Genomic DNA, 20619 nt, shown 5'->3' with positions numbered 1-20619 from the left:
ACGCTCAGACACAGAAGTCTGACCCTCACTCGAGTTTTACTATTTCTGTTCACTTGAGGGAAGGTCATTATACTTGCATAAATTAAAATTATGCATATATAATGTATTTGTACAATAGAATCTAACAGAGTCAGCTATTAAAAGCCTGGTGCAGAAGAATACTGCATATATATAACTAAGAGACAGAGAGAGGGGAGCAGGAAATAATAGCCCTTTTAAGTTTGCCGAAAGTTCCAAAAAATAAGTAGGAAAAAAGTTGAAAGAGGACTTTTGCAGAATTTTCCATTAACTTAAAGCTGAAAATAAAAAGCCCCTTCATATCAATATTTTTTTTTTTTACACAAAAGTCAACATTTCATTTGGAGTAATGAAATATTTCCCCAGTTTATAAAAAATGAAGTATATCATATACAAAAACTGAATAAATAGCTCAGAAAATGGGGAAACATTAACTTCCTTTTAAACCAAGAGAATTTTTGAACCAAAGCTGACAAAAACTCACAAAAGCTTTCACTTGATTTTTATCCACATCTTCCTCATGGAAAAAATTTCAAATTAAAAATGCCTTTCTCACAATATATATTTTAATAGATGTAGTATATAAACAGTTGGGACAAAGAGCACAAACTGAATTTATTCACAATCCAAACCCCAATTTTCTGTAAGACATACAATATTTCCTCTCCTATGACTGTTCACCTCAGTTGTTAATTGTAACTCTGAAGGCTTCACAAGCATATTTTGAAAATCTAAGTACAATACTGATTAATTTATCATGCCAGTAATGCTGCATCTTCAGAGTATTTCAGGTTAATTGTGTTATACCTTGCATATATTGATACTATCTGTCCTTAATCATACAATACTTTTTCAGGTAACGTGTTACCACATCTTTTAAAATAGTTTTCCATGCTTTCCCATCACAGTATTAACTGTATTGGTTTACATTTTCCCTATAATATTTTTTCCTAATAACATTAAAGAGCATGAAATAAAAGTATCTACTACAATCTACCCTGAGTTTAATTCCTTTTTATTTTTGTATGTTTACTATATCCTAGGTAGGATTGTCAGTCTTCTCTTGCTGGAATTACAGGGAGTTTTTCCTCAGCTTCCCATAGAAGAGGGTTAGGACAATGTTCAAAATGCTGCCACATCTGCCTTATTCCTTATTTTTAAACCTTAGGATGTTTGTTATCAGAACGATCTTCACCACTTCACCTACTTCAGCAGATCCATATCTGTAACTGAGCTTAATTAGTAATTCCTCGCCCTGCTTGAGATAATAGAAGTGATCCCAGTTTAGCTTAAGTAGCTAGTGCCCCATAGGCCGGCTGTCTTTTCTGGAACACCAAAGCGGTAAGATCTGAAATGCTCTGCTGGTCTTATCCCACATACAAACTTCTTGTTCTCAATTTCAAAATCAGCTGTAACCATAAAAACAGCACTGGTTTTGTGATCACAAAATACTTCGATTTTAAAACAAATGACACAAACAAGGAAGACACAGAAACTGCTGACTCTTTCCATCAGGCATACAAAATGTTACATTTAGTTATAGTTTAAAATCTTTCATTTTAACAATGAAAGATGAAAACATGGCATAATTTATACTTAACACAATTTTTAAAAATGGTTGAAGTCTACTGATGGAAATCTATCCTTCTTGTCTTCATTAGTACAGCAAATACTACTTGTGCCACACAGGAGAATGGAAGTTCCCTCTGCTACCAGCATTGCCAGAAAGAGCAATTTAACAGGATTTCTTAGCCCTTCAAGGCAATATCTTTAACTTCACTTTGTTCCTCATCATAGAAAAGCTGGAAACTTGAGGCAGCAACAGCACAGTGCCTGTGGAAGACGATGACACACACATATACACACACACACACACACACTTTTCTGTCTAATGACTTGGGAGAAGAAGCTGGGAAGAGAAGAAGAGCAGAGATAGGAACAGGAATCACTGACAGAATTACCCGAGGGCTTTAGAAGTCAATGAAAAAGCCAAGCACAGAAGTGCACATGGTGATGAACCGAACACTGTGTGAATAAGCTGCCGCCTTTTCCGTTTGGCATGGAGATGGATGTGGACCATGCCAAGAAAAGGGGGGAAAAAAGGAGGATTACAGTAATTCTTAGAGCTATCTGTCCTTCTTTTATCTGTCAACAGGAGAAGGAAGTGGCAGTAGACTTTTAGGCATGATATCTATTTCCTCTTGAACTAGATCTTCCAGCAGAGACTGCACAGGAGACCACTTCCACAACAGAAGTCAAGTGATTGCGGTGAAAACTAATTGCTGCATCTCTGGATGACTAAACCATACTAACATCCCTTTCTTGAAGCACAGGGATGCATATGTATCATACACACAACCAGGCCTTTATATCTAGGCTGCTACAGTACAGGTGGAGTTTTATAATAATCTATCTTGGAATTTAAAATATTGCCCTGGAACTGTTAAGCATCTGGTAGCAATGCAGATTACACATTTTTTTAAAATGTTTCTCATATCAACAATGGTTATTTGGGGATGTTAAATGATTACTTTAAATAAATGTGTTCCTAACCTAACACTAAAGCTGTGATTCAGATGAACAAGTAGCAATTTTCCAAATCAGAATTTGTTATGAGCTTGATTTCATTATTAGGTTTACATCGTCTTTAAGTAAACAGAATAATAAAGAGGGCAAGCACGCAATGAGGTACCATAGCCAAACTCATAATTTCCTCTTCCATTTCTAGAATGAAGACAGTTAAGGGCAAGCTACCTCATGGCTCTGTTCTGAAACATTCCAAACAAGCACCCTCCCCAACATGCTAGTGAGGACTACGGTCTAAAATCTTTTAACTCAAAGAAATAGTTCAAACTTGCTTTGCCACCATTCTTCTGAAAATACACTTAAAACCTATCCTTACACATCTGTCCCAAATTTTGTCACTGGGGAGGATCTGAGTAACTAATGATCTCCTGGGTAAAATGAAAGCTCAGTAACAAAAGAACCAGTTTCTATCATACTGTAAAACTGAATCCCAGCATAATTAAATCACAACTATATCCTTGTTATAATGTTATATTTGTTATAACACAGGTAAGTTATCCATGCACAGTGCATCTCAATGTACACAGGCATTTATTGCTCATGCATATTCATTATACAAACAGCTGAGCGGGTGCATGCAAAAGAACATGCAGAATTAGACTCTTCCCTCCTTCCACTATTCACAGCTTTTGCATGTTTCTGGTTATTCAGTAGATGAAACATTCTCAGTGGCACCTCAACATCGATGCAAGAAGGAAGTTTTGAACGACACAACCCTCCTACTACTTTTATTACAGCTAGTTTAATGCAGTAGCTGCCAATATTGAAAAACTTCGATCCAATAAACTATTTTTCAAATATAATATCTACATAGGCCTCTCTGTTTCTATGTTCTTCCTCATTTTTATAACCGTGATGTTTCACAATATCTTGCTGAGCTAAAATAGATCTCAGGTAAAATTATCAGAAGTGCCTACAGTTCCACTGACTTGAGTAAGGTATATGTTCTTTGGTACCATGAGTGCTTTTGAAAATACTGCCTTTCAGCTTTCTTTTGAATACTATCCTTATTTGAAATAGATTCCGGGAAATTATATCCCAGTTTTCCAAGCTTTATCTAACATTGACGACCCTTAAAAAAATCCTTGCCAGATGTCTTAGGATTTCAGGTCAATCCCTTAGTGTCTCCACGCTAGAGAGAGACTACATTGAAGCAGCTCTCAGAAGGTCAGACCTCGTTCCAGTGAAATTGCTGCACAGTTATCACGGATTTTGCTCTGAAGCAGAGAAGGCTTCGGGGAGGTTCCTGAAGTCTCTTGCAAAGACCGTGGAGGAAGCCAGGGTCACCTCACAGACCATGATGATAAAAGGCCTTTTGCTGCTTAACAGAAATTTCAAAAGACCAGTAAAGTATAATTTATGATTTTCCCCATCCCTATTAAGCTGGTAGTGTTTCTGACCATAGAAAACTCTCAATTATTCTTTTATTTCTACCATCTGTTGCTATAGCACGGGTATAAGAAAGTTATTTGTGGGGAAAAAAAAAACAAAACAACCACTTATGAACAGGCAATAATTTTTTATCTCCAACTCATAATTGATGAACCCAATGTGTGTTTTAAAATGGAAAAATCAAGGCTAGACAAAAGATTGCACGAATATTATGGTTTTGATAGACTTCAGGTATAGTAAAACTGCAAGAAAAACATTCCTTAATATGCTAATGAAAAGAAAACACTGTAAGAAGAAAGTAACACTGTTGACCACAGTGGGTGGATCTGGTCTCAGGTCGCAAAGAAACAGGCAAATGATGACTAGGCACCTGATGTTAGAATTGGCTTTGGAAAGCAAATTTTTAAATTCTCTTCAGCAACACAATACTTGCTTTGAAAAATGTAGGTTCTCAGTTTTTCTGACACCTGGGAAAAGTTGCTTTGTTCACATTTTTAAATTAAGATTGTACAATACTAGCCAGCCATTTTGTCTATCCATTTCAATGTAAAAGAAGGGTATAGACAACCTCTGAATTTTATTTAAGGCCTTCTTTCTTTGTTTATTTACTCAAGCCAGTAAATTAAAAAAAATCACCTTGGTCCACAATGCAAGAGTGCCTTTACAGAAATAAGGAGCCTGGGAAGATTGAATACCGTAATTCCCTCTAATTTTGAAAATGATCACTGCTGAATGTTTTCTGAGGGTAAAAGTGTAATTGGTTATAGATCAATAAGTAATTTCATTCAAAAGGAACTCTTCTGTTCCTGAAAGTAGAGAGATTCTTAAATCAAAATCAAACTAATACATTAACAAAGTTGAGACTAATCTAAACAACAAAATTTTATACTGCCCTAGTTAAGTTTATCTGAACTGATCATTTATTTATGTTGCCATAAAAATCCAGACGCTTTCTATTTTGATTGCTAGTTATTTGCTTTAAGGCAGCTGAAATTACTTTTTGAGACTCCCTAGCTTGACAATCTTGCTTTCTGCTTAAGATTTATCATCAGAAAGGAATGGTGAAATCAGAGGATAAATTCTAGTATTAACAATAAGCACAGTCAATTGTGATACACTGTAATTCCCCCAGCAGATTCCAGATTAAATTCTCCAGGATTAATGTACCTTCCTCTGGCATTGCTAAATCCTGTTTTATGTAATTAGATTGCAGTAAACTGCTATATATGTACAGGTATCACGGTATGATTTTTAATTGAAAAGCCATATAAAGTAACACTGTATAAAGTAAAAAGCATTTTGAGAATGTCTGAGATCCTGTACAGTATTATATGCTATAAGCCATTATCATTTAGTTCACTATTGACCCTAAGAGGTTCATTAACAAAATGCTGTATTTACATTAAAATAAATTAAAAAAAAAGAACAATCAAGACAAGAAGAAATATCGTGCATTTGTTAATAATACTTACGATATGCAGCTCTAAATAATCTCCGAGCCCAGTAGAACTGTCCACTCGTACCAACACAGCTTCTTTTTGAACAGTACTAAACCCTATTGCCAGTCTGTCTGCACGAGTGCTTGGCCGATCATTAGGAGGCCACGTGTAAGTGATCTGTCCACCACCTTTGCTAAAGATATATGTTGTTCCCGCTGTAAAACAGAAATAGAGATAATTAGCTCACTTGCACCAATGCAAACCCACATGGAAATCATATGCTCTACAAAAATCAAGATGTTCTATATAACAAATGGATTCATAGAAAGAAACAAGACTATATTTCAGCATGAAGGGGTCTATCTCTAAAAATTTTGCAGCAAGTGACATATTAGTGCTTTTTATATAGTGCAATCAACACAGAATATAACATAATTGCATATGCAGTGACTTAAAATACCATAGCTCTGATTCAGAAAAGCATATCTATTCAAGAGAGTTCTTAAGCATATGCTTGAAGAACATGTTTCTGTGATGTGCAGAACAGGGATGAGTTGAACCAAACGCTTTCCCAAACTGGGCCTATGTGGAGAAGAAATCGAGTAATTCCAGTTATCTCATGAATGACAAAAAAATGCAGCTCCTTATTTACACAATGAAAATGGTATGCACTATATGATACATCATTGTGCCCAGCGAAGCAAGACATTAACAAATACATTCGTAAGACTTTTACGGATCTGAGGTTTATCAGCTTGTGACAGGTGGGGATAACAAACGGAAACACACTTTACTTGTCATGTCAGGACAAAAAGATATCCGTCTACCATCTAAGCAAGCAATGGTTTATTTGCATAATGCTCAATGTATAACTTATAAGAGTGGAAATCTTTGCCCATTATATCCAATGTGCACTTACAAAATCTATAATCTGTTTTAAACAAGCGTTGTAATCTAAAACCACTTTGCGCTCAGGTGCTTAACCTCATCACCAGCATATTTCCTCCGAACTAAAATAGCAGCATATCCAGACATTTTCCATTTAAAGCTTGTATCCTAACAACAGCATAGAGCAGGCAAATTGTGCATGCACTTGATCTTTCATTTATAAAGTAACTACAAGCTGTCCACTTCTTTTCTATGAAGATAGGTCAAAGCTTAGGGAGATATGTCAGCGCATTGTAAATACAGATGTCTAGTTTTACTAGCTGTTCTAAGCTGGCTCACTGCGTGGCTACTCTCCATTTTATTAAATGCAATTCAATTTATTCCACCCAATACTCTCACTACATACTTCCCATGTCCACCTAAGGAGATAGTACATAACAACATAATTGTCATTTTCTTACTTTCTTTCAAGATAGACCAAAAATGCTGTGAGCATACAAAAGGCTCTAAAATCCCTTGAACGTGTAGATTTTTAAAGCTGAAAACAAGAAGGGTTGTACAGTTACACCACTCCTTCATCTTCCAGATGTCTCAAAATCTTACTCTACTGCTGAGCGAGACTGCTTTGTGTCAGTCTCAAAGCAAAAAGGTCACCTGCTCTTTTTGAAAAGGTATCCTATATTTATCTTTAACATTATTTTTCCTTTATGGAATTACATACCTACTCATTAGTTTTTTCTAGTACCATCAATTTGTCATATTTTATGTACTGTGCATAGCACTTAAGAAACTGTAAAGCTCATTTTGTATCAACACGCTTGTAGGATTGCACTGTGCTTCAAATAGATCTCTTGGCTTTTCTCTTGATGGCAAAATACCAACCTGCATGTGTTTTAGGAAAACTTGTCAACTCTCTTTAGCAAAGACAAACACAATAACAGATCTGATATAGAATCATAGAATCATAGAATCATTAAGGTTGGAAGAGACCTCCAAGATCATCGAGTCCAACCGTCAACCCAACACCACCATGCCCACTAAACCATGTCCCTAAGCGCCTCATCTACCCGTCTTTTAAATACTTCCAGGGATGGTGACTCAAAAGGTTTCTAAGGTTTCACTTACACTCCAAGTGAAATCAGGGTTTATAGTCATTGTAAAGAATTGTGCAAGAGTAGTGAAGATAGGGGCTGTGCCTTAGAAATCTTGGTAATGGACATGGGCAAATGGTGTCTGGTTTAGGAATGTGTGTGACAAAAACCTCATCTCCTGCTCTCCCAGCCTTGCTTTCTTCATATGTGGTGCTCTGCAATGCACAATAATCTGTTGCATGCTATTCAGTAATGATGGTTGAATCTCCAGTTCTAGTACATCCCAAAACAAAGATACATGAGACAGGTAATATCACTCTTGATGGTCCCCAAGTTCTCCTCTTTGCTGCTACTGTTGACTTCAAACCTTGAGCCAATTGAGGAGCGAGAGAGTTTGGACCTTCATACGGTATATGTCACACTGGTGTCTGTAGCGGAAGGATTTATTCTGTGTTGATGAAAAACTGAGGGCTTGATCCAAAGCTCATTAAAAACACTGACAGCCCTTCTGTTGACTTCATAAAATATTGTGTCAGGTCATGAATGAGGTTCTTATAAGTAACAAAAATTAGAAGGCTAAGAAAAAACAACTCCTTACACCTCAATGTCACAGATGAAACTGTTAGAATAGTGCATAAGATTTAAGTGGGAGTGCATAATTCTCCTTTTCTTGGTTGTAACAGATGTGTTTACCCAATATAGAAGACAAAGAAAAAGCCTGCCAAGCGATGGTGGAGTCATACTGAATACAATGACCCAGAAGTAAGTCTCCAGATCTGAACAATGAGAGACTCTGTTGTTCTTATTCAGTGAATCTTTGTCACAGTTTTTTGCTAAATACTGCCCTTCAAATAAACCAATGAAGAGCAATTCATTCCATACTGCTGCCGCATTGAAGCCAAGGTCAATGTCAGTAGGGCTGGATAAATCTAGCTGTAAATCTTAAACTACATAGAATCAGCATCAAAGTTAAAAAACTTATCTTTTATCCATGATAACATGTGGCTTATGGTTTTTTTAAGGCAAAGCTTTCCCTTCTTTAAAACTGTCCATTTTGTAGCTCTTTGAACTAACTGCGTGTCTGGTAACAGGCTAATTAATCCATGCTGATGAATACAGATCTGCCTCTGTCGAAGCTGTACAGGGAGTCACGTTCTTTGAATTTCCTGTATTAATTATGAAAAAAATGCGTCGGAAGCCATTTGAGAATAGGTCCTTTAGTGTTTATATTTCAAGAAAGACAAATATAATAATGTAAAATTTATTACTCTGGGATTGATCTCAGCTTATAGTCCGACCTCCCATTAACTATTAAAAGCTAGAAACTGAGCAGTTGTTCGAAACCACCCTGCTTACTATCAGTTTTGGATCTGTTAAGAAACAACAGAGGAAGCCTAATTCACTTGCTCTATAAAGGCTTTTATGGCCTCTGACAAACCATATAACGTCTCTGCCGTTCTTTCAGAACATTGTCACTAAAAACCAGTCATCTTTCTTCTCTCTTTTAGCTTACGGCACTGTGTTGTTTGGGGTTTATCATCTCAAGAGAATTGAAAGCAGCAGAATTAGAATGTCAAGAATAGCAATGCCATCAGCACAGTACTTGTAAGTAGGTAAGTTTGTAACATGCCAGTTGTATCTCTCAGCCGCAGAATTTACTGCGTAATTCTTTATGCATCCATGCATCTAAACAATGTTTAGGAAAAATGTCCATACAGCTCTTTGAAATTCTTTACTGTGAAAGCATGGTTCCTATTGTAACAAACTGCCAGTGGTCAAGATACAGTAATGTTTTTTAATGGCCTGGGTCTCTCAAGTCCTACTTTTTGCAAAATTCATCTTTATGAAATAGTGCATTCATTTCAGCACAGCCTGGCAGCAGCTCAAGGACATCTGCTTACCTATACAGTATTAAGCAGATAAATATTTTGTTTAGTACCCATTTACTGTATCTATTACTGTGTTTGACTGCAAAGCTTTCCAATATTTATTGCTCTGAAGTCACATCTGATGTAGTTTAATAGTTTGCTCAAATCAACAACAAATCAACAGCTTTCTACCTTCCTTATGTTCATCCCAGTTTTGTGTTTAAGGTATGTTTCACTGAAGGGTAATGTACATAATTCCATTTTTCCCATATAACATTAGTAACGTAATGTTTATTTTCAACATTCACATCAGGTTTTAGATTCTGATTAAGTGAAAGCAATGTTTTGACTGAGCTCTGGACCCCAATGAACTATGATTCCATCACACTCTATAGCTGGAAAACTAAAGACTGAAGCCTGTAAACTTCAATAATGAAAACTATTAGCTGCCCTTTCATTAATAGTAAAGCAGTTTTTAGCTGTTATAAAAAATATGAAGGGTAAGCATTGCTGGTTATAACAAGAAATTACCCAATAATGTAATTTTCTTCCTTCTGTATGTTATCAGTACTTTACTTCATTATGGGCTAGAATGTGAACCCTCTTATTCCCACTGGTAAGTAATTACTTGCATTGATAAACCTGAACCCAGTGAGACTATTTGTGCAGGCTGCTATTAATTACCAAGAGTGAAGAATTTACAATATGAATCTATCTATATAGATATACATTTGCACAAATATCTATATGGTGGCATTAATCACAATTGCTATGTTCAGGGGAGCATATAAATCTCCATTAATATTTCCTTTTACATTTTCATCTATGTATTTTCATCCTGCCCAAGCTGAAGTTCCAGAAAAGTACACAAAATTTCCATACATAGATTTGTACAGATTTTCTAAGGTAAGTAAAGAAAGGAATGCTTCAAATCTGAAACATGATGTGGGATGGGGATGTCTCAAAATAATCAGTTTAAATGGATTAAAAAACAACTCTTCTGAGTGTTTCTTCTTAGACTGTAATGTGTTATTAACTACTAACACAGAACAGAGAATATATGCCACAGATTGAGGGGAGGAAGGAATGGCCATTAGGGTTAACCATGGGAAGAAGATGGGAAGAGCTGCTGGAAGAGGTGTTTCAAACTAAAGATCAGATTCAATTGAACACGTCCTGAAGGCATCCTGGTACGCTTCCTCCCACTAATCTGGGCAGAAGCTTGAATATGGTTGTAACTGCTTTGCTGCAACGATGACATTCAGGCTTCTCTAAGTACAGTCTATTTAACAGCAGAAGAGATGTATTGGATGGGGAAGGAGAAGATTTTCAAATGGATCATTGCCTGTAGCTCTCCAAAAACTTGAACCATAGGGGTAAGAATGGAGAAATATCTCATTTTCTGGCCAGGTTCCTCTTAGACTCGTGGATAATAGGGTCTAGGAGTGTATTGATGATGTTCCTTTGACCACACTCAGCTTGACAAACCTTGAAGGGTCATAGTTTTCCTGGAAATTGAGCGCCAGTCAAAACAATTTCTAGTTAGGTCCTTAAACCAATCTGACTGCATGCTCAAACTATGACTGTCGCTAGCAGTCTTATCATGCCAGTACATTTGTCAACTGTAAGATCACAAACGGCATAGCATAATTCCTTAGTAATTCCATTATCTCATTCATTGATCTTCCATTCTACCAGATTAACCGTAAGAAGACTGACTGACCAAACCAGCATTGACAAAGACCGTTGCTGGGTTTTGTTATTAATACCTTCATTAATGATATCATCTTACCACTTCAAGTAAAGATGCTGATGAAAATAAAGAGAACAGAAAATGTCTATCTGCCTTCTGTCAGCCTTCTGCAGCACTCACCTTTCACTATGCTACAGCTAAGCTCTAAAATTCAATTTTTCTGTGAGGTACTAAAGCCACATCACATATACAGTGGCTGCTGCTAGCTGAATCTGCAAACTTCCAATGCTATCTATGATACTACTGAGGCATCTGCACTCTCTGCATAGATTAATACTGTGCTGATTGTAGTGTAGAACTGGAGCCTATTTCATAGCATGGGACATGTCTTGAAAGTTATGGTAAGAAGCTAGTTTCACCCAGACAATAACTAGATGAGTATGACCTCAACCAGCTCAATCATCAGCTGAAGCAATTCATTAAAATAAACCAACAAAGCAGTATCCCCAGTATATAAAAGATGCTGAAACAGAAGAGCCTTCACCTCATTGCTGCTCTCTGCTGCCTCTTCCAGTTTATCTATCAACCAGTCAATGCCAGTATTAAACAGGTAGAGATAAGACACAGCCTTCTACATTCCTTGATAAACAGAAACCACACTATGTAGCTACTATTAATTCAAACAGAACTTTTCATTGTATTAAAGAACTTCTCTTCCCAAACCACTACAGAGACCCTGATTTGCTCTATCAGAGCCTACAATGCTTTCCATCACACTACATCCAAGTTTTCACAGAGATCTATAAAACAGTGCTGTGCGTGGTTTATTATATTCAGCTATCCCCAAGAGCTGTCTCCAGGTAAAGGTTTAGGTGATAATAGAACAACACAGTCTCAAGTCAAGCTGAGCATCCTGGCCTTTGCAATGACATTTATTGCCGATTCAAGGCAGTAACACAGAAGCAAAGTTTTTTCCTCCGACCACAAAAGTTCCTATAGGTAGCTTAATCAGCTCAGCACCACATTCCCCCTCCAAACACACACATGCACATGTGCACGAAACAAAAACAAACAAAACAAGAAAAACAGAAAACCGGAAAACCACTCTTTTCTCACTCCTCCTTTCCTCCAGTCTTTGGCAATGCTATTTGGACAGTACCATGACCTGGTAAATACTCTGTAGGTGGCACAAGAGCATTCTCACCTGTCTAAAATGATCCCTAAGGTCTTCCCATAATCTGACTTTCTGGCAGCAGGCTCTTGACTAAAAGGAGTGCTCAACCTGACACTGGTCACTGGCTCGACTGACAAATGTGCAACTCTATCTTTGGCTTCAGCCACTTGGACTGAAGCATGGTCTGATTCCAGTTAATTCCCTGCATTTGCTGAGAACTCAGTGGAATGCTTCTCCATGAACTAGGTCACATCATATCTCTCCCAGTAGTGCAAGAGAGAAATGCTTTTTCCATATGGAGAGATTGCCAAACTTATTTAAGACCCTTTAAATGTTAAAGGTGCTATACAAATACAAACCCTCCTTGTTTCTGTCTTTGTGCTTTATATCTCATTGTTTATATTTTACACTGCATGCCAGAATAAAGTGGGGGAAAAAAATACTCCATTCCAGTTCCAATTGCTCTTGTAATTTTAATTCCCCAGTTTCAAATGTGAAGTCTTATTTTTAGGAAGTTTCTCTGTGGAGGATAACCTTATGGAGCCACACAACATACCCACTGTCCTTGCTCATCCTCCAATAACTTTTCAATCGAATATTCAAGTTCAGCCAAATTTGAGAGATGGGTAGGGAGAAATTTCAAACAAAATTTACTCTTAGCAGTTTAATGAAAGTCAATGAATGTGTAAAAGAGAAATATGTAGAGCTCAACCACTCTACTTTTTGCTTGGCAATAGTCTGTAGGGCACTTGGTAGTTGTATATTGGTGGGCCAATTAATACACTCAGTGTGCTACTGTCCTGGTTTTGGCAGGGATAGAGTTAATTTCCTTCCTAGTAGCTGGTACAGTGCTGTGTTTTGGATTTAGGATGAGAACAAAGTTGATAAGGCACCGATGTTTTAGTTGTTGCTAGGTAATGCTTACACTAGTCAAGGACTTTTCAGCTTCCCATGCTCTACCAACTGAGAAGGCTGGAGGTGCACAAGAAGCTGGGAGGGGGCACAGCCAAACTGGCCAGAGGGACATTCCATACCATGTGACATCATGCTCAGTACATAAACTGGGGGAAGCTGGCCAGGGGGGCCGCTGCTCGGGGACTGGCTGGGCATCGGTCAGTGGGTGGTGAGCAATTGTACTGTGCATCACTTGCTTTGTGTATTATTATTCTTATCATATTATTATTATTATCTCTTTTTTTTCAATTATTAAACTGTTTTTATCTCAACCCACGAGTTTTTCTCACTTGTGCTCTTCCAATTCTCTCCCCCATCCCACCGGGTGGGGGGGACTGAGCGAGTGGCTGCATGGTGCTTAGTTGCCGACTGAGGTTAAACCACGACAGCTACACTAGCCAGACAATGGTGCCACACATTTGAAGTGTCATCAGGAGCTCTGGGTGGAAAAAGGAACAGAAGCTATTGGATTCTTGCAGTAAGAGAGAGTAACATTTGGGAAACAAGGCACCATTCCATAAAAAATCAGGATTCATTATTTTTGCTGCTTTTGGAACAAAATATTCATATTTCAAGCCAAAATATATCATATTTATCTACAATGAGGCTATCTAGCTCTATTGATTTCAGTAGGGTCACTAAGGGACAAACAACAAAAACTTGTGAGTAATGATGACTCACCGGATATGTATGCCTACAAAGGACAACTTTTATGCAGCTTAGCATCAGTATTACAAGTTAGCATCATTCTTACCATCATAAATGACATAGATGGTTAAAACAAAAGTTTCAAAGAATTTAAAGGATTTTCCAGCTGGAGTGATTCTAATATCTTTACTCAAATCAAGTAGCATCTTACATCTCGAATGACCCCATTGATTTAGATTAGATCACTTAACTGGAGTAAAGTGCTACTCACTTTGAGTAGGCACATCAAACTAAGAGGTTTCAATTGTGTTTAAAAGGAATATAATTTTGAGAAGGACCTTAGCTAAGCAAGAGCTAGCTGAAAGGACTCCTAAGAGAATGTAGAAATTAAGAGTATCTGTTCATCTGACTTATTAACAAAATATGAGTTGATTTACTGAATGCCAATAGACTTGATAGTATTAGGCACTGATTCTGTAAAATTATTTTGATTATATTTGAAACATCCACAGTAAAAAAGTTCTGGGGTCTGTTGATCTCATTAGCATGTTCATTTATACAAAAACGATTATTTATTTTATGAAAGGGTACAGTCTTTCTAGTGCAAATCTGACACAGACTGGTAAAAGGAAATTGTTTTTCTTCTCCAGAATCTCTCAGTTTAAAAATTTTACTGGCTGCCTATTACCTATCACTTTTCCAGTATGGACGGCTGTTCAAAATGAATTTAGAACATTTCTGTATGAAATGTAAGCCAAGTAATTCCCCATTAGTGCCTTGCACCTTTATGTAATGTAGATGGTTAGAAAATGATATATTTCTGAAATCAAAGCCTGCTTTAAATGTCATACTGCAGTCAACATGAAACATTTTAATCCATTATAACTCTATTAAAGGTAATAAGGATACAACGTGTCTGCTTCTGAAAGCTTGCCAAAAAGTCAGATGGAAATTAAAAGTCAAATGTCTATAAATAAGGGAAGTTTTTATTCCTCCTACAACCTTGTCAACATATAGTTAAAGATAAATTTCTTGAACAGTGTCTAGAGAAGTGGAAATTGCGTTGTCGGGAAACACATATGAGAAGGCAATGAGATGAAAAATATTTCCAGACAGATAGAATGTAAAGGCATTATCAGACTGAAATTAGTAAACTCAAGTACTCTTGAAGACAATAGGACTATTTTGGTCCCCGCACTCCTTACATTAGGAAATGTCAAGGCCCTATACTTCAATTTAACTACTGTTACATTAAATTCCATTAAAATAAATGGATTGCACGTGCACTGATTTGCTTCTTATGGCTTATTAGTCGTGCCAACATACAAAATGAATGCAGTTAAGGGGCTGGTTAGTTGAAGGGATTTGTAACAGGATGCAGAAACTAGGACATTAGCTCAAATACTACGCAGGTCGATAGAGACCAAATGTTGTTACCATCTGTTGGTGGCCTATGTGAAATCATTCAGTGGTTCCAGTCCAGGGACCTTACAAACTCAATGGATACCTGGCAAAAGTTAGAAATTCCATAAGCCAAGTAACTTGAGTTGTTAGAGTTTCCAATCTTGATGACTCAACTGGGAGGCCTGTAAGTTGAAGACAAACTTCTTATTCATCAGGATCTGAACATCTCCCACAAAAGTAGCTCTGCACAGATGTGCATATAGGCCAAAAAACAGTAGAAGAAAATCTAAAATTAAATTTTCTCTGTATAGGTCTATCAAAAGGCAATGTACTTTTCAAAGAAACGATATAGTAATTTTTTTTAAAGTCATTATTTCATGCAAAACAGAATGCCTGAAGTTATGTTTTTATTCAAGCACCTACAGCGATATCCTGATTCTCAGAAGTGTTGCAGCATTTCTGGCAACCTTTAAAAATCAAACCCCTATTCTTTAAATGAAGATACAGACGTGAAATAGCTGGCCTTAAGTTATTTAATTATGTTAAAATGGACAGGAGGTTGGCTGCAAATGTCTAGTATGTTTCTAAGCTAAAATCTTTATTTCTTACTGGCTTCCTTACTAATACAATACTCCAGCTATCCTATCTTGCTTTAACTTAGTTATTTTTAAGTGACATTTATATTATCTTCCTTGCTAAATTACGCATCTCATAATTTACTCTTGAGAAATCCTGAACTACTTAGAGAGCTCTCAAAAGTAGTAAAAACTTGTTTTAGAAGAAATGCATAACGTGCTGAAAATAAAAGTGCTGCTAACTGCAAGCCTGTTAAATTCACTGAAAAATGATACAAGCACAACAAGGATGTCAGATGCCGGACTAAGATAAGATGCTACTGTTACTTGCAGTGGAAAGATGTTACTGGCAACACTGCAACTTACAGAGTTTGCTGAGATGGAGCCTCTTCTGAAAATAGCAAGTTGTATTATGGACAATGTGCAATGAAGTTTGATATTGTTCATTTGTAAAGGTAGTGAAGAGTAAGAAGTTCTGTGGCATACATGCTCTCCTACTAATTACTCAATTACGAATAGTTAGCAGACAAAATAGCATTGTGGTAGCATTTCTGAACATTTTCAAGTAGACATACGTGGGCTATAGCTGAAGAAAAACAGAAAGACCATAGTTTCTTAGAGATGTTACATCTTGAAATGCAAAAATAGCAACCATTCTTCTTCTAACAAAATGAAATGAAATGAAAGATATTAAATCTTTGGAAAAACACAAAGCTTAAGCCTCCCTGAAGCACATGGATCCACCACTGAAGCAGCTGTTCAGTTGCTAGAGGCATCTCAGAGGCAGATCTGGCAAAGGAAAAGACTGATGAGCAGGCTACATATTAACTGCAGTCTTGCAGCATTGTATTGTTTTGCTAACTCCAAGTACAAGCAAGCCCAAAAATTCAAGACATTTCATTTCATTTGATACACAGAGTAATAACTGATTTTAAAAATCCTCAAATTTTAAAAGCAAAGATAGTCTTCACCGCTATTACATGTACTCAAACCTCAGAAAAGCATCAGGTATAAGAGGAATACTATGTAAAAATATCTGGTTGGTTGGCTCAAGGGAAGCCCAAAAAGAAGAACCAGCAAGCAGCTACAAATGATACTCTATCTGGAAAGATTTCCTAGTTACTTTCCCAAGGATTGATTTTGGGACAATAATGTTTCCTTACGTTATCAAATTTGCACATGAAACAAATAGTGTTTAATAGGGGTACAGAGATGCAGCTGTATTTGAATCTTTAAGGTTATTAGACCATTGTAATAACAGCTAAAAGGGACCAGCCAGGTTGGGCCAATTCACTTCCTTCCTACTTCTTTCTGTTCTACTACATAATAGATTTCCAGTTGTGGTCTGGCACAAAAATGCTACATGCCTTGTCATTATGATAATTGCTATCGTTCTTCTTTGGAAAGTCCTTATGCTGTTGTTTGTAAGCAACAATTCACTGCCAGCTTCCGAGGATAAAGAGCTGCAGTGAAAAAGATGCATCTTATGTTTTTCACTGTTTTACATAGTTGAGTAATTAGGGAGCATGGTTTAACCACTGGATTCCACAACGGTGTTTGAAGAGAACCTGACAAAACAGTTTTGGGGTGTAAGCTATTCATTCATCTCAATGGGGACTAAGTAAAGTGTCAACACTGACACTTCATATGCCAGTACTATTAGCTATGACTTAGTTCACCCATGTATGCAAGAAAGGTGAGCAGTTAACCACCCTCTGAAGACTAACCCAGCCTAATTAGAGCAGTGATTTTGTGTAGGCCCTTCACTTCCAAAGCTCTGGCTGGAGGAAATTATGATTGCTTTTATTTTCCTGAAGTGAAGATCAGTCTCCAATAGTTTGGGAAGGCTTACTTTAATACAGCACTTTATAGTAACATACACAAAGGTGTTAAGAACCCTTCAAAACTATAAGTAATACCAATGCATGTGGAAAATTATTCTGTGCAGAAATGTGCTCAAAGATAATGCATTTTTCAATAAACATTCGTCTAAGTTTGCTAAAAAAAACCAACCCAAAGCAAGACAGAACATTTCCCAAGAAAAGAAGGAAAAACCAATGACTCAAATACACTAAAAACCAGTCTTGCAGAATCAGCTAAGACATACTAACTTGGAAGTTTTGAGGACTCCTGCACTACAGTATTTCTTTCACAGATTCACATAAAGCATTTCTAGAAATGTTTCTACATCTCATACAAAGAGTAAATCCACTGAAGACACTCAAATATTAAAAAAGTGATTGTATGCTATTTGACTTGAAATTCATTACATTAAATTTTACAAGTCATAAGGGAAAGAAGGCTCTCTGTCTTACAAATGTTCATCTAATGAACATCAATCAGAAATTAAGATTCATTATTTAAAACTAGAAGGTTTTGTTCATATCCTGTTTAGTTCTCAAAGGACACTACATATTCCTTGCTCACACATGCTGGAGTCTCAATAAGATGGCTATTCAACAAGAGGCTGGCTTTGTGATGATTTTGCTAGCATTTGTAAAAACAATGCAACCTAAACACTGCAGTTAAACAAGAGAGTAGTATTTTTGGAATACCCCGCTGTTCTAAAGTGCATTGTGAATATTAACATGTTCCAGTAAATTAGTTTGCACTCATTATCATAAGCAATTACTTACTGTTTAGATGCTGCTGATATTAAATTGGCAAGCAATTTGCAAGAATTAATACATAGCATAAAAAGCTTTTCAACATCTAACAGCATGAAAAGACAAATGTTTCTAGTAACACAGACCCTTATACACAGATGTCTCTCTCTCTATAAGAATTCTGTGTATCTTTTCCTATCTGATATCTCTTCTTCAGCAGCAAGTGGGTAACTACCTGAGGGTCTGTGACAAACTCTTTATAAACTTTGTTTTGATGCTGTGGAGTAAATCATAAATACCTCGGGCCAAATGCGACAGTAACATCTCATTCGCGCTGAAAGAGATACTGTTTTCATGCTCATTTTTGAAAATAATAGTTTAGAAAATATATTGATGTGAAGTTCAGTTCTCTGCTCTCAAAGCTATTACTTGCTCCTGGTATAACACTGTCAGATGGCAAGGGTAAATAAACACCCTTGTCCTCAAGATACAGGTAGGAACAGAACAAGGTATGGAGAACCTGTCCTGCTTTCGGCAATAACAACAACCTGAGCCTATTTCTCTTCAGTCCAAGCAAGCAGTAATCCCAAATGAAATAACCAGTCACCTCAAAATAAAAACCCAAGTGAGAAAAGAACCGGGCCTCCTTTTCTGAAGGTCACTTAGTGAATGTTACAGAGACATTCCTAACAGGGTGTTCTGCTTAGCCACAGAAAAGTTGCAGATCATGTAGCATGAGCCAAAGGTAACCCAAAGAGCTTTGCGGGGAGTCTAAAACAATGGGAACAATTTGCTTTGTTACTTAGTTTACATCTTGGCCCCAAGTTTCAAGTGAATTAGGTCCCAGCTGAGAAACACAGCATGTCTTTTTGGCTTACATGACACCATTCCTCATGTTGCTCCACACAAGAGTGGAGTCAGTAGCAGAGGCATCCCAGAGCACGTCCAAGGAAGGAGGTCAAATGCGAGGATTTGGAATAGGCTCTTGCTTCCCCTGAGCCAGCTTGCACAGCTGAGAAGCAAAGAACGAGCACCCAACAGTCCTATCTGCCAGCAAGTACCTCAAAGTTGGCCCTCTGGATACAAGATGGACACACTAATCCTTATGCTCCAGTGAGCACAAAGACCTCAGTACGCCTAAGTGGAATTTCAGACCCATGCTTCAGTTAGTAATACACTCACAGATCCTGATCCGGTGGGATTAAGCATCTATTTAAATTGCAACCCACTGGTTGAGGGTATGAGATTGTAAACTACTTGCATGGGTATTGTGCCTACCTACCCGTTTATACAAAATTGCCTTTAATGCGACCGTGAACCTTAATGTGGACCTTGGGAATTGCAGCATACCGTAAACAAACCACAGTGGTTTAGGTAATTCCCAGAATACATTTCTAAAAATATAACTTGTGATCTCAGGTCCCAATCTTTCAAGCTACGTTTCAGTCTGGAACCAATTACTATAACCATCTTATCTCATAAAATACACAAGACTGTAATAGAAACGCTAATGCACCCTTAACTCTAGGAGCGCAATGGTCCCTGTCTGCCATGTTCAATTATGCAAGCTTCTATTATATATTATTGGGTTGAAAATATCTTCGGTAAAAATAGGCATCATTTTTTAAAAATCATTTAATCAGTTCTTAAACATTTTTTACCCTATTCAAAGCTGAAGCACTTTCTGCACCTTTCTTGTTGCTACCTTTAAAAACATAAGTTTCTAAATTTTTTTTTTTTTAAATCAAACTTTCCAATTAGCCTTGTGAAGTTAAACTGCATGACTTTTGGAGCTAAAATTGATGTGTGCCTCGATCGCTGATAGAAAGTAATGAAGTTCTCATCTGATTAGCAAACCCAATTTTTTATTCTTATTGACCTTGCATAGAAAAAACATTCAGCAATTGTTTGTAATGAGAGTGCTTCAGATAAAACGATATGCTCAGCGTAAGGCTTCAGTCACTCTGTATTTCCTCATCCATCAATCCTTCATCCTCTCCTTCTTCTAATCCTAATCTGCCAGAGTTCTGACAAATTTTTTTGGTTTCTAATGATGTAGCAGAAATCACGAGCAGCTCTCAGAGCCATAGGCCATCTCTCCAAACAATTCTCCTTCTTCTGCTTGGGGAAAAAAAAATACATGAACTTCTAGCTGATGTTCAATATCATTGTCCTTAAGCTACTAACTCCCTGTACACTAAGAGAAGGAATGGAAGCTTCAGATTACCTTTTGGTAAATAAAAGATGATGTATAACAGCATGCAAGGAAAAAAAATTCACCAA

At 37.0% G+C, this 20619-nt stretch overlaps 1 protein-coding gene across 1 annotated transcript in view; it reads right to left on the bottom strand.

Moving 5' to 3' along the window:
- The window catches only part of NRXN1 (neurexin 1), a 487169-nt gene that overhangs the window by 222321 nt on the left and 244229 nt on the right, over positions 1-20619 (bottom strand). The window contains exon 11 of the mRNA XM_009333610.1: positions 5469-5650. Coding sequence (XP_009331885.1) covers positions 5469-5650 — 182 coding nt within the window. The remainder of the gene's footprint in view (positions 1-5468; positions 5651-20619) is intronic.

The sequence above is a fragment of the Pygoscelis adeliae genome, unplaced genomic scaffold, assembly GCF_000699105.1.
Source record: "Pygoscelis adeliae isolate BGI_AS28 unplaced genomic scaffold, ASM69910v1 Scaffold1, whole genome shotgun sequence".
In the NCBI taxonomy this organism is placed as follows: Eukaryota; Metazoa; Chordata; class Aves; order Sphenisciformes; family Spheniscidae; genus Pygoscelis; species Pygoscelis adeliae.
The sequence above is the reverse complement of the archived record's forward strand: the minus strand, read 5'-3'. Positions and strand labels throughout refer to the sequence as shown.